The 14,740-nt window shown below is 39.9% G+C and overlaps 1 protein-coding gene across 1 annotated transcript in view; it reads left to right on the top strand.

The window, feature by feature from the left end:
- Nucleotides 1-14,740, top strand: part of NT5DC3 (5'-nucleotidase domain containing 3) — a 68,021-nt gene that overhangs the window by 39,901 nt on the left and 13,380 nt on the right. The window contains exons 3-9 of the mRNA XM_007503339.3: nucleotides 153-227; nucleotides 2,098-2,153; nucleotides 3,649-3,739; nucleotides 4,979-5,116; nucleotides 9,856-9,916; nucleotides 11,100-11,202; nucleotides 11,315-11,416. Of these exons, the coding sequence (XP_007503401.1) occupies nucleotides 153-227; nucleotides 2,098-2,153; nucleotides 3,649-3,739; nucleotides 4,979-5,116; nucleotides 9,856-9,916; nucleotides 11,100-11,202; nucleotides 11,315-11,416 (626 nt within the window). The remainder of the gene's footprint in view (nucleotides 1-152; nucleotides 228-2,097; nucleotides 2,154-3,648; nucleotides 3,740-4,978; nucleotides 5,117-9,855; nucleotides 9,917-11,099; nucleotides 11,203-11,314; nucleotides 11,417-14,740) is intronic.

Below are 14,740 nucleotides of genomic sequence, written 5' to 3'. Positions count from 1 at the left end.
ATTATTGCTTTTGTTTTGTTGCTTGTCTAGATTTAACAAAGTCATGGAAGAAATGTCAATAATGCAGATTAAAATTAGAAGTGTGTTGTGTGTACATTTCTTTGCCCTCTGCCAGAACTTTAAAGACATTCTGTTTTTGCCTCCTTCCTTAGTATCCTGCAGAAATTAGGAACTATGAATATGACCCAAATTTTGCCATTCGTGGACTCCACTATGACGTACATCGGGTATGTTTGTTCTTTTTTTTTCCTCCCTTATAATTAGACTCTGCATATGACTTAATATCTGCCCTATTAAATGGAGCAATTTAATCCTTTGTTATGCAGCATAAATTGATCTTCAGTGATTTTCTTTTAGCATTTTGGGGTAATTAGTATGAATTATCCAAAATGACATTGAAGAGAATTTCTTTCAAAGAGACTATGTGAAAAGAAGAAATGGTCTCATTTGCAATAGAGATTTATTTTCAGCATCATTCTTCAGTCCTTTGAGTAGGACTCATTTATTAAGAGACAAAAATGTCTGAAACCTGCCAAGTTGTTGATATTGATTTCTCACTTAGTTTTTGCCATATAGCTCCACAATATATACACACAAATGTACATTTATGGAGAGAATAGCTGTTGTTTTGAGGTTCACTATATAGGAAAAAAAATAGAGCCAGAGGAAGGCCAGTGGTATATTGCGTGGATTCTCTATTGGAGAATTTATGGAGAAACCGATGAAAGTCACTCAGGATGAGAGTAGGTCTGGAAAGGTTGGGATAGTCTCTACTGGAGGACACTTCCCCATTGATGAGAGATGGATCTTAGTTTAAAGTCTAAAAAGGACCTTATAAGTCCTTTTGTCTAGACTTGTGAAGCCCAGATAGGGCAGGTTACTTGTCTAAGGTCATCCAGCATCACAGATCTAGAGCCGAGAGAGACTTTAGAAATCCCTTGGTGCAGGAGTTCTCAACCTTCCTGGTTATGATGGATCTTAAGATAGCCCCTCGGTAGATTTCAGGGTGGTCTGTGAAACATGATAGAAACAAAAAAGTGCACTTCTTTGCTTTCACTAACTGAAATTTTGCATTTCTTTCAATTATGACTAAAAAGCAAAGCAAAAGAAAATGTGATTCTGAGAAGGGAGCCATAGGCTTCTCCAGACTTCCAAAGTGGTCTGTGATACCAAAAAAAAAAAAGGTGAGGATTCTTGGTCCGAGTCATTTATTTGGAGATAAAGGAATCACAGGCCAGAGAAACTTGGGTTACTTGTCTGAGGCTGTCCAGGGAGAATCATGGAGTTAGAGCTGGAAAGTTACTGAGAAATTCTTGAGACCAACCCCCTCATTTTGCAGAAGAGGAAACTGAGGCAAACAGGTTAAATGACGTGCCTAAGGGCACACAGGTAGTAAACATCTTGCTTGATCTTCATAGTACTACTCTTGCTGTGGATATAAGTATTATCATTCTTGTTTTAACAGATGAGAAAACATAGACTCAAGAAAGTTAAATGATGACAAACCTAGTCAGAGAGCAAGGACAAAAGACCTAGGATCATAGACTTGAAGGTGGAAAGGACCAATTTCATTTGACAGATGAGGAAACTGAGGCCCAGAAAGGGATTCTAAAATCATACATTGATCTAGAACTTAGAGATCCAGTCCCTTCCTCCCCCTTTATTTTATAGATGAAGAAATGGAGTCTCAGAAAGGGGCAAATACTTTTATAATGGTAAAACTATAAGCACATCTGGTTAGAATCTTCAGACACATACTAGCTGTGTGAACCTGGGCAAGTCACTTAATCTCTGCTTCAGTTTTCTTAACTATAAAATGGGTATAATAACAGCACCCTCTTCTTAGGGTTATTGGAAGAGCTCCATTGAGATTGTAAGCATTCAGCACAGTGCCCAGCATATAGTAGTTACTATAGAAATGCTTATTCTCTCCACTTCTCTCCTCATCAGTAACAGAGACATTGTTTTATATTAGAAAGGTAATGGTTATAGTATTAGTAATAATATCCATTCTTTTGTCTATCCAAGATAAATGGAATCTTTTTAGTAAACCAGGAGGAGATAAATCTGAATTGGTTTCTATGTTTGTTTTTAAAGGCTATATTGATGAAGATTGATGCCTTTCATTATATCCAGCTGGGAACTGTGTACAGGTAAGAGGAAATGTATCTCTATTGTAGGTCAAGGTCTTTCTTCCAAGGTTAATATAACAGCCTCTAGGAGTATTGCTCAAGATCCATATGCAAAACCTTGTTCCAGAGTATTTATAGTTGGCTAGTTCTGGGAATCTGGATTTCATCACTGTGGATACCCCTCCACTGCTGCTGATTGCAACCCCTTTACAGAGGGTCCTGAAGAGTAGTTGAGGATGAATGATCCATTGCTCTCTTTACCTTGTAAGGAGGCTCACTGTACTGTTCTTAGCCTCCCTCTATTGTGTGGTTTAGCTTTGAATCCCCACACATAGTCCTGTGTGGAGAGGATCTCTGCCCTTCTTGTGTATTAGGAGAGCTCAACAACAGTGCTTTAGGAGAGAGAGAGGGGGAGAGAGACAGACAGACAGATAGACAGACAGAGAGGGAGAGAGACAGAGAGGGAGAGACAGAAAGAGAGACAGACAGAGAGAATCAGAGACAGAGAGACAGAATCTAGTCTAGAGCTGGACCTCTGGGACCATCCAATCCTTCCATTTTAAAGATGAGAAAATTGAAGCCAGAGAAGGGAAATACCACATGTAATAGTTTAATCTGTCCCAGGCAGGTTACAGAAAAGATAGAGCAGGAAGGGATCATAGAGGCTGTCCCATACAACTGCTTCATTTTACACATAAGGAAACTGAAGCCCACGAAAGGGAAGGACTTGGTGAGCTGATACAAGCACTTAGAGGCAGAGCTAAAATTTGAATCTGGGTTCACTTAATCCCATCTTTTGATCTATTCCTATTTCTCAGAGGCACATGAATCTCTCTCCTTTCCTCTCCCCTCTCTCCTTTTTTGGGCCAGTGATCTCATGGTATAGGGAACTATGGGAGAGGAAATCCCTGATATCAATGCACCTTGGCACCTACTCTGCAACTTTATCTTTTTAAAAAAAAATAGATAATATTTTATTTCCTCCCAATTACCCATAACTATTTTTTTATGTTTGTTTTCAAAAAATTTGAGTTCCAAATTCCCTCCCTCCCTCTCCTCCCTTGTCCCTCAGATAGCAAGAAACTTGATCTAGGTTATATATATGTGATCGTCTGCAATCTAATCTTGGGAGGTATTCTGGGGGCAGTGAGCAGTTCAGTAATGTCCCCCAGGATGCACAGCTAGCATGTATTATAGGCATGACTTGAAACTAGCACCTTCTGACACCCAGACCAGCTCCCTAAATCCCAAACCAGGATACCACTTTTTCAGTCAGATTTAAAAGAAACAGTACCTTAATCTCCTTGAGATAGGCAAGTAGCAAATGGTGTCTTTTCCACTTGTTACAGAGGGAAAAACTGAGTGCTAAAGTACTCACTGGTGGGTCTGGGGATGGCAATTGTTCCTTGTATGATGGTGAGATCCAGTAAAGCACTCTGGACTCTGTTCCCAAGAGTCACTTGTTAGTAATTTCTAGCTGCTTTTTAACTGAACTATCTAACCTTCTTACTACTAGAGGACTCAGTGTTGTCCCTGATGAAGAGGTCATTGAGATGTATGAAGGCTCCCACATCCCCCTGGAACAAATGAGTGACTTCTATGGAAAGGTAATTGGTAAAAGATTGGCACAATTTTCTGGCAGATATCAGTAATGGAATGTCATTTCTACCTTTGGAGAATTGGCCAGGAGAAGCAGTGTCCAGTCGGTAGGATGACCTGAAAGTCAGGAAGATCTGAGTTTAAATTCACAACCTTTCATATGTGAATCCATCCAGAGTATCCCTAAGAAGAAAGTGGGAGCTCTTAACCTGGGGTCCATATTCCTCCCATAAGCAGGTCCATGATAATATTCTAGGGAATCTATAAACTTAAGTGGGGAAAAAATGAAATCTTTATTTTCACTAATCTCTACCTGAAATTTTGGGCAGTAGAAGGCACAGTAGATAGAATACCTGCCCTGAAGTCAGGAAGATCTGGGTTGAAATCTAGCCTCAGATACATACTGGCTGTGTGAGCCTGGGAAAGTCTCTTCACCTTGTTTGCCTCAATTTCTTCATCTATAAAATGAGCTGGAGAAGGAAATGGCTAACCACTCCAGTATCTTGGCCAAGAAAACTCCAAATGGGGCCATGAAGAGTCAGATATCACTGAAACATCTGACAATTTAGCATTTCTTTCAGTTTTTTTTTGGGCAAAGATATTGAAGTTGTTAATGAGGAAATGGAGGCCAATAGAATTAAGTGACTTGCCCAGGGTCTCACAGCCAGTAAATATTTGAGGCCAGATTTGAACTCAGGAATGTACATTTTCCTGACTTCTGGTTCACAGATCTGTGCACTATGGTGCCCCCTAGCTGCTTTAGTCAGTGCTTTATAAATGCTAATTCCCCATCCTCCCCTCTTCTTCCACCCTGGTACCATTTTGTAGATGAGGAAACTAAACAGTGGCCCTGAGAGATTGAGAATTACTCAAGGTCACACAAATAATGGATAACAAGAGTGAAAATTCAAACCCAGGAAACAAAGTGACTTGCTCAGAGTTAAACACATAGTAAATGGCAGAGCCAGATTTTAAACCCAAATCCTCTTACTCCAAATTCAACCCATCTTCTATTTTGTTGGCCTCCGTTTCTCTTTGCCCGTTTTGAAAAAAAAAAGACCTTTACTTTCTGTCTTACTATCAGTTCTAAGACAGAAGAGTCATTTGGTCATAGAGTCACATAGTTTGGATGTGTCTGATTTGAATCTAGAGCCTCCTGACTCCAAGCCTGGCTCTCAATCCACTGAGCCATGTAATTTTACCTCCCCCTTTATTTTTTAAAGCCCTGATTTCCTCCTTCTCTGCAGAGCTCTCATGGAAACACAATGAAGCAGTTCATGGACATCTTCTCCTTACCAGAGATGACCCTCCTTTCTTGTGTGAATGAGTATTTTCTGAAGAACAACCTTGACTATGAACCTGTGCATCTCTACAAGGATGTCAAGGTTGTGTATCCAAGAGGGGCTGGGAATGGGCCAGGGAGGGATGGGGGAAGGATGAGCTGGGAGAAAGAGACGTGGTATTTTGGCTTGGCTCATGGGAGGAAATAAAGGTCTTTGATTCATGTCACAGCTTTGGTTTTTATAACATACTTGGAGAATTTGGATTGCTTTCATTTGCTTGAGAATACTGAGCTTTTGAAGGGACTACATTACATTGGAGGAATTATTTTCTTGATTCTTTTACCAACTCGTATAAATTTCCAGCTTTTCCAGCTTTTTCCCAAGCTTTTCCCCTTCCCCTTCCCTTGTCTAATCCTCTAATGATTCATTAGTGTACTTGTCTTCCTTCAGTTTTTCTAGTAGTGACTTTTTTCATTTGTCTTTTTTTAACAAAATGGGTATGAGTTGAAAACTCGGGTTTTCTTTAATTTGTGACTCTTATTATTAATGATTGGAGCATTTTCCCACAGTCATAGATGGTTTTCATTTTTCCTTTGGAAAACTATTCATATCTCTTGGCCACTTAAATATTGGGCTACTGTCCTTTGTTTTTCCATGCTTTCCAGTGTTTCTATAAATATGTCCATCTTATATTGTGCATTTAAACATAGCTGTATTTACCCAGATTTTATGTGTGCATAGTAAATATATCCCAGAACTGATTAGTGTGAATAAACAATTTAAAGTGGGAGTGTCCTGAGTTCTGGGCCCTAGGATAAGTATCTTTCTTTCTTTTTCTTTTTTTAAACCCTTACCTTCCATCTTGGAATCAATACTGTGTGTTGGTTCCAAGGCAGAAGAGCAGTAAGGGCTTGGCAATAAGGGTTAAGTGACTTGCCTAGGGTCACACAGCTGGGAAGTGTCTGAGATTTGAATCTAGGACTTCCCATCTCTAGGCCTGACTGTCAATCCACTGAGCTACCCAGTAGCCCCAAGTATCTTTCTTAATCAATAGGGAACAGGATTCTGTGGTTTAAATTTTTTTTCTCTTTCCTTTTCTAGCACAGAAAAACCTTATCTTTTCTTTTAAAAAATTCCTTTTATCTTTTGTTTTTGCATCGCTAATGTTTCCCAATATAGTCCTCTTCCTCTCGGAGAGGCATCTCTTAAGACAAAGAAGGAAAGAAGAGGAAAAACCCTGGTTCAGCAAAACTAGCCAGTACATTTAAGAATCTGATTGTTGTATGTAGTGTTCCTTCTCCATAATCCTCCACCTTTGTAAAGAAAGGCAGGAGGTTCTTTCCCATGTCTCTTCTTTGAGCCCAAACTGATTATTACAGTTTTACAACACATCTCCCCCTTTTATTTCTATTGACAGCTTTTAGAAAAATATCACCTTCACTTCCAAATATTCCCTTCTACAATCAAATGTAATTGACTTTGCAATGTTATGATCCAGGAAAATCTGAGGGACGTATGAGAAAGAATGTTAACCACAGCTAGAGAAAGAGCTGTTGGAATATAAATGCAGATGAAAGCTTATGATTTATCACTTATTTGGGCATAGGATTTGGGGCTTTGGTTTTAAAAGATTGTTCACTTACAAAACTGAATAATATGAAAGTAGGATTTGAGTGATAATGCATATTTAACCCAGTGAAATTGCTTGTCAACTCAGGGAAGGGGTGGTGGGGGAGAAAACAAGAATCATGTAACCATGGAAAAAAAAGTGAAAAAGTGAAATAAAAAACCCTCAAATATTCCCTTCCTTCCTCCTTTAATGAACTCTCTTTTATAACCATAAAAAAAGAGCAGCAAAGAAAAGCCCACTAAAGTGGAGTCTGAAAGTCTATACCCTATTCTGTATCCCTAAGCTCCCACCTTTATAAAGAAGGGAGGTAGGTGTGTCCTCGTAATTCTTCTTCAGAGCTAATCTTGGTTTTAGCAATTACATGGCATTCCGTTTAAGAAAATGATCCTTAAGAAACAGATATAGTTAACAATTCCATCTCTATAAGCAGATCACCTGTTGTTTTTTTTTCTTTTTGCCTAGAAAGAAAAAAAAAGAAATAGCCTGTATGGAAAAGTGGATGAGCTAAATGAATTGTACAAAAAATCAAGCCATTCTCCAATTGATAAATGGGCAAGGGACATGAACAGGCAATTCTCAGCCAAAGAAATCAAAACTATTAATAGGCACATGAAAAAGTGTTCTAAATCTCTGATAATCAGAGAGATGCAAATCAAAACAACTCTGAGGTATCACCTCACACCTAGCAGATTCGCTAACATAACAGCAAAGGAAAGTAATGAATGCTGGAGGGGATGTGGCAAAGTAGGGACATTAATTCATTGCTGGTGGAGTTGTGAACTGATCCAACCATTCTGGAGGGCAATTTGGAACTATGCCCAAAGGGCGATAAAAGAATGTCTATCTACCCTTTGATCCAGCCATAGCACTGCTGGGTTTGTACCCCAAAGAGATAATGGACAAAAAGACTTGTACAAGAATATTCATAGCTGCGCTCTTTGTGGTGGCAAAAAATTGGAAAATGAGGGGATGCCCTTCAATTGTGGAATGGCTGAACAAATTGTGGTATATGTTGGTGATGGAATACTCTTGTGCTAAAAGGAATAATAAAGTGGAGGAATTCCATGGAGACTGGAACAACCTCCAGGAAGTGATGCAGAGTGAGAGGAGCAGAACCAGGAGAACATTGTACACAGGGACTAATACACTGTGGTACAATCGAAGGTGATGAACTTCTCCATTAGTGGTAATGCAATGACTCTGAACAACCCAGAGGGATATAGGAGAAAAAATACTATCCACATTCAGAGGAAAAACTGGGGGAGTAAAAATACAGAAGAAAAACAACTGCTTGAATACATGGGTCGAGGGGACATGGTTGGGGATGTAATGAACATACTAGTGCAAACATCAACAACATGAAATTAGATTCTGATCAAGGTCATGTGTAAGACCCAGTATAATTGCACATCGGCTATGGGAAGGGTGGGTGCAGGGGAGGGAGGAATAGAATATGATTTTTGGTGAAGTGAGCAGAACCAGGAGAACATTGTACACAACAGAAATATTGTATGATGAACAACTGTGAAAGACTTAGCTATTCTCAGCAATAAAACGAATGACCCAAGACAATTCTGAAGGACTTAAGAAAAAAAAAATCCACTTCCAGAGAACGAAATGAAGGAGTCTGAATACAGACTGAAGAATACTACTTTTCATTTTATTTGCATGTGTGAGTTAGGATTTTTTGTGTTTTTTTTTTGTTTGTTTTATGAGTCTTCTTTCACAACATGGCCAAAATAGAAATATGTTTTGCAAGGAAAAAAGTTTGAGAATTCAATAATTTTAGAATAATCAGACTCCATAATCAAACTAAAAACCTGAACTCTATAGTTTAAGAAATAATAATTTATAAATTCTACCTTATTGCTGACACAAAATTAGTCAAAATTCTGGTACTTTTTTCCTATTTATTAAATATCTTCCACCAAAGCCCTACCTACTCTGTTGCCTTCTTAGAGAGTCTTGTGAAATATAGAACCAGGGAATTTTTTTCAAGCACAGCAACTTGCAAAATCGTCTAATAAAGTTTTTAGGAGCTGCATTCTACACAAAGGGATGAGCCAACCCCTTTTCAAAAGCTCTAAATGGAAAACAGAAAAATAAGATGTGATTTTGGGTACTCAGAAATCTGTTTGGAAAATGGCTAAACAATGCAAGGCATAGCCAGGTCATCACATTCTTTTAAAAGATATTTGCTACTAAGTGCCTTTTTACTTTTATATTAGGGATCATGTCTCGTGTGTCATGCCATCCCTGCCACGTGTGCCATCCCTGCCACACGTGCTGATCCTGACACATGTGGCACGCACGCCAGGGACAGCACATGTGTGAATTACAAAACACGTGTCAGGACCAGCAAGTGTGTCAGGAACAACCAGTGTGACATGACACTTAGTAGCAAATATCTTTTAAAAGAATGTGATGACCTGGCTATGCCTTGCATTCCACCCTACAGTAATATGTTACATTAATTCAACAAACCTTAACAATGTAGGGAACAGTTTCTATGTCTGAAGATACCTAAGCTTGAATGGGCTCATCATGTCTCATGTTGTGTCACGTGGTTCGTGTCCTACCACGTGTGATGCGGGTTTGGTAATGTTGGCCCTGACTTACTTGTGCCTTTTAGCTGAGCAGGACCAGGAAAGGATGTGAACCTCCAAATTCCTGGGCCAGATACCACAGGGAATCTACCTTCTTCTTGAGCTCTGCTAATAAGGGACCCTACTTATGTAGTTTTGCTATTTATTTACTCCTTAAGCTCCTTTAGTTTCTCCTTTAAAAATCCGGATACTATACCATTTAATGAATAAATGTGTAGTAATGATATTACTTCATTGTTTATAGTACCTTTTATCAAGATGTAATTTCCTTGTCTCTTTTAATCAGATCTGTTTTTACTTTAGCTTTGTCTGAGATCATGATTGTTATTCCTGCTTTTTTTACTTTAGATGATGTATAATAAATTCTGCTCCATCCTTTTACCTTTACTCTGTGTGCGTCTCCCCGCTTCAAATGTGTTTCTTGTAAACACCATATAGTAGGATTCTGGTTTTTAATTCACTCTGCTGTCTGCTCCTGGTTTATGGGTGAGCAGTTAGTCATTGCTTTGAGGTTGTTGGATTGAATAGGGTTGCAAGCTTTCATGTCTTCAAACTGTTTGTAACTTTTTTCCCTTGCTGATTAAAGTGTATCGATCTCTTTGCAGGATTCAATCAGAGATGTCCACATCAAAGGGATCATGTACAGAGCAATTGAAGCAGATATTGGTGAGTCAAGTTGATGAGCATTTATTAAGTGCCTTCTGTGTGCCAGGCATCGAGTTAATCTTGGGATACAAAGAAAGGATCAAAACAAACAAACAAAACTCTAAGACTCAGAATTTCCCATTCTTTATGAAGACTTCTTCCATTTCCCTTTTTGTCCTACCCCTGGGGATAGAAGTGTGTTTCCTCAGGTTAGCTGCTTGAAGAGCCTTGAACTTGGAGTTATAGTAGTCATTTTGAATTCCAGCTCTAGTTATCACTTATGAACCGAGGGACTCTGGGCAGATCACTTCGTTTCTCTGGGCCTCAGTTTCCTCTTCTGTAAAGTGAGAGAGCTGCACTGGATGGCCTTTGAGAGCCCTCCCAGATCTAGAGTTGTGAACTTATGAAGCTCAAAGGTGCCTTGAGGATGTTCTTGAATACAGAACAGGGCCACCTTCCCTGTATCTCTGTCTGTCTATGCCCTGGAGTAGCACAGACCAGAGGCACAAGATAGGTGACTTTCACTGTAGCCCCTGCTTTCAGGGGCTGCTTTACCTTCTGTTGTAGAATCAATTCTACAGCAGAAGAGCGGTGAGAGCTAGACAGTTGGGGTTAAGTGACTTGTCCAGAGTCACACAGCTAAGAAGTGTCTGAGTCCAGATTTGAACCCAGGTCTTCCTGACTCCAGGCCTGATACTCTATCCACTGAGCCACCTAACTGCCCCCCCCCCCCCCCCCAACATTGAGTTCCCATCGTTTTGTGATTCTTCCTTCTGGCTACATTGCTGCAGTCAAGTCCAGGTCTTTAAGAAGATCACTTAGATAGATATAGATAGATTTGGGAGAAGGTGATGGACTGGAGTGGAGAGAGACCAAGCAGAAGTCTAGTGCAATAGTTAAATTATGAGGTGATATGGGCCCACCCCATAGGGGCGGCAATATTAGTGTCAGACCATTTGAGTCCAACTATTCATTTTCCAGATGAGGAAACAGAGTTCATGAGGTTAAATGACTTACCTAGGCTCACAATAGGTATTCGAGGTAGGATTTGAACCCCAGTCTTCCTGACTCCCAAGTCCAATCCTCTTAATCCCTTCTCCATGCTGGTGAATTTATTATCTCTATGGACTTCCCTGTCCCTTAGAGAAGTGTATTTGTGAATTTAATATCTGTGTGGATTTCTCTCTCTCTTCTTCTCTCTTAGAGAAGTATATTTGCTATGCTGAGCAGACCCGAGCGGTGCTGGCCAAGTTAGCTGATCATGGCAAGAAGATGTTCCTTATCACCAACAGCCCCAGTAGCTTCGTGTGAGTCTGACTTAGTGCCTTACTTGGAAGCCCAAAGTCCAAAACTGAAAAACTGGAAAAATGTGTAGGAGAATGCCTTTAACATCACACTAACATGGCTGTGAATTTTTAGGGACAAAGGAATGCGATACATCGTTGGGAAGGACTGGCGGGATATGTTTGACGTCGTTATTGTTCAGGCCGAGAAACCAAACTTCTTCAATGACCGGCGGAGGTGAGACACAGCTTTCCCAGGAGGCGAGATGTTAGGCATGGACTTTATGCATGCTAGAATCAGGGCACAGCGTAGGGCAAAATTGAGGGTGAAATTGGGGAAACTGATGAATTCACAAGCATCCTTGCTCATGAATAAATCTATATTATATATATTTTTAGTTTAAAAAAAATGTAAGCCCCTTTGGACAAAGAATTCTGTGAGGGTGAAAAATCCATCCAAACAGTTCTCAGCTCATCCTTGACTGTCAGAGTTGTAAAAATTAAATTAGTCTCTAGTAATAAAATTATTATATTTTAAGAGGTTTATTAAAGATTATTAGAAATCAAGGAATAAAGAAAACACAAATAAGAAAACCATGTGCCTAGGGCTGATTAGTCCATTCAAAGCAGAGAGTGAGTAAGAGCATAGAAGAGGGCGAGGTAGGCATTGCCACCAGTTTAAATACTCATTGTGATCTCGCCCAGGGGGAGACTCAGGTGAGATTATAGGGAATTCTGGGAAATACCAAGGACTTCTGGGGATTGAAGTCTAGGGTTCAAATCTCCATTTTACAGAGTCAGGCTTATAAACAAGTTGTATATATTAGAAGATAAAAATCTAGCTTGTTTTATAAAGATGAGACATGGAGAATCTTAGGAATATAAAAAAGGATCTGAATGATGTGTCTAGTCCAATTCCCTACCCATTGTGGGAATTCATATATACAACCCCCATTCCTCAAGGATTACAATGGCAGGGAGCCATGATTGTCAAGGCAGTCCATTTGATTGTAGGTGTTTTAATGGTTGGGAAATGATTCCTTGTATTCTGAGACTAGAATCTGCTTCCCTGTGGTTTTTACCCATTGTTTTTCTGGGACCCATCTTTCTGAGCCTTGGCCAACACTTTAAGACTTATCTAAAAGTGGGGCAGCTGGGTGGCTCAGTGAATTGAGAACTGGGGCCCAGAGACAGGAGGTCCTGGGTTCTAATCTGGCCTCAGGTGCTTTTTAGCTGGACAAGTCACTTAGCCCCCATTCCCTAGCCCTTACCACTCTTCTGCTTGGAACCAATACACAGTATTGATTCTAAGATGGAAGGTAAGATTAAAAAATAAAAAGAAAAACACATCTAAAAGGGCAGCCAGGTGGCCAAGAGGATTTGAGAGCCAGGCCAAGAGATGGAGAACTTGGGTTCCAATCTAGCTTCAGACACTTCCTAGCTGGGTGACCCTGGGTGAGTCACCTAACCCTCATTGACTAGCCCTTACTGCTCTTCTGCCTTGGATCCAATTCACAGTGTTGATTATAATATAGTAGTTAGTTTTTTTAAAACCCCTAACCTTCTGTCTTAGAATTAGTACTGTCTAAGGCTAAATTTGAACCCAAGACCTCCCATCTCATGGCCAGGCTCTCCATCCATGGAGTCACCCAGCTGTCTTCAAGTTCCCAATACTTTTTCAAGGTTATTTTAAAGAAAAGACTCGACAAACCTTAATAGTATAATAATATACTAATAGTATATATATATATATAATGTATAATAATATATAGTATAATAAATTAGTATATAGTATATTAATGGTATACTAAGATATAATAAATAGTATAATAATATAATAGTATTTATCATAGTATATGGTATATATGCACTATATAAATAGCATGATAAATAATAAAGCAGTATAATATAAATGCAAGTATGGTTCTTTTAGGTAGGGGGAGGGATTGGATCTGTGATTCCCAGATGAGGAAATCAGTGCAGGTTGACATCTCCTCTCTTAGAGTCTTACAGGTTAAGTGACTTGTCCAAGGTTGCTCAGCCTGAATGTGTTAAAGGCAGATCCCAAATTCAGGTCTTCTTGATTCCAAGGCCCTTTCTCTCTTCATTACACACTCTTTGCCTCCCCCAGAGTGCTACTAGTAAAGATCAGGAGAGAAGCCTCTGGTGACTGTTACTTCCCTTGTTCCAGGCCGATATTTTTACAAATGCTGCCCATGTTTGGATGATCCTTTTTAACTGACATCACACTGGTGGCTTATGTGAAATCTGTAGTCAATCAAAACCCCTATTTTACCCCCCTCTACATGAACTGTTATTATGCCAGTCTTCCTTTATTTCAAAATAATTTTTTTATGGGAGCCAGGACTAGAGATGGGAAGTCCTGGGTTCAAATCTGACCTCAGACACTTCCCAGCTGTGTGACCCTGAGTAAGTCACCTAACCCCCATTGCCTAGCCCTTACCACTCTTCTGCCTTGGAACCAATACACAGTATTGTCTCTAAGACGAAAAGTAGGGGTTTATTAAAAATAGTTTTTTAAAACTCTTTACTTTTTGTCCTAGAATTGATGCTCTTTATTGGCTCCTAGCAGAAGAGTGGTAAGCACGAGGCAGTGGGGGCTAAGTGACCTGCCCAGGGTCACCCAGCTAAGAAGTGTCAGAAGCCAGATTAGAACCCAGTTCTTCCCAGCTCCAGACCTGACTCTCCATCCACTGAACTACCCAGCTGCCCTTCCGAGTTTCCTTTAATGTACACTCATGTAGTTGGCTTTTTTGAAAGTAGTTTTTTAAAAAGGAAGAGGTTTTTTGAAGTTCAGTTGCTGAGGTTTTCTTTCTCTCCCTTAAATTTCATCATCCTGGTTTCAGTTTGTCCTTCTAGGCTGTTGAATTATTTTTGAATCCTCATTCATTCAGCATGCAAGCTGTCTGCCCCCTTCTGCTTTGCATAGTTGAGAAGCATGTCTCCAAGGCGGCCTTCTGAGTTGTTTAGAAAAAAGCATTGATTTGTTCAGGGTCATGCACACAAAATGGGCAGGGATAGTTTCACTTTTGTTCCAATTTCTTGAGCTTATAGTAGGTGCTTAATGAATGCTTTTGATGTCATTCATTCATTTATTTATTTTTAACCCTTACCTTCCATCTTAGAATCAATACTGTGTATTGGCTCCAAGACAGAAGAGTGGTAAGGGCTAGGCAATGGGGGTCAAGTGACTTGCCCAGGGTCACACAGCTGGGAATTGCCTGAGGCCAGATTTGAACCCAGGACCTCCCTTCTCCAGACCTGGTGCCTCTATCCACTGAGTCACCCAGGTGCCCCCCATACATGTTTTTTAGAATGCCAGGACTATCTTGTTTTTACTTTGTATCTCCAGTGGCTTGGCACATGCAGTTTTTGTTCAGTTGATTCAGTTGTATCTGACTCTTCATAACTCTGTGGACCAGATTGTCCATGGGATTTTCTTGGCAAAGATACTGGAATGGTTTGCTGTTGCCTTCTCCAGTGGATTAAGACAAACAGAAGTTAAATGAGTTACTCAGGGTCACAGAGTTAGAAAGTGCCT

This window comes from Monodelphis domestica, chromosome 5 (assembly GCF_027887165.1).
Source record: "Monodelphis domestica isolate mMonDom1 chromosome 5, mMonDom1.pri, whole genome shotgun sequence".
NCBI classification, from domain to species: domain Eukaryota; kingdom Metazoa; phylum Chordata; class Mammalia; order Didelphimorphia; family Didelphidae; genus Monodelphis; species Monodelphis domestica.
The sequence above is the reverse complement of the archived record's forward strand: the minus strand, read 5'-3'. Positions and strand labels throughout refer to the sequence as shown.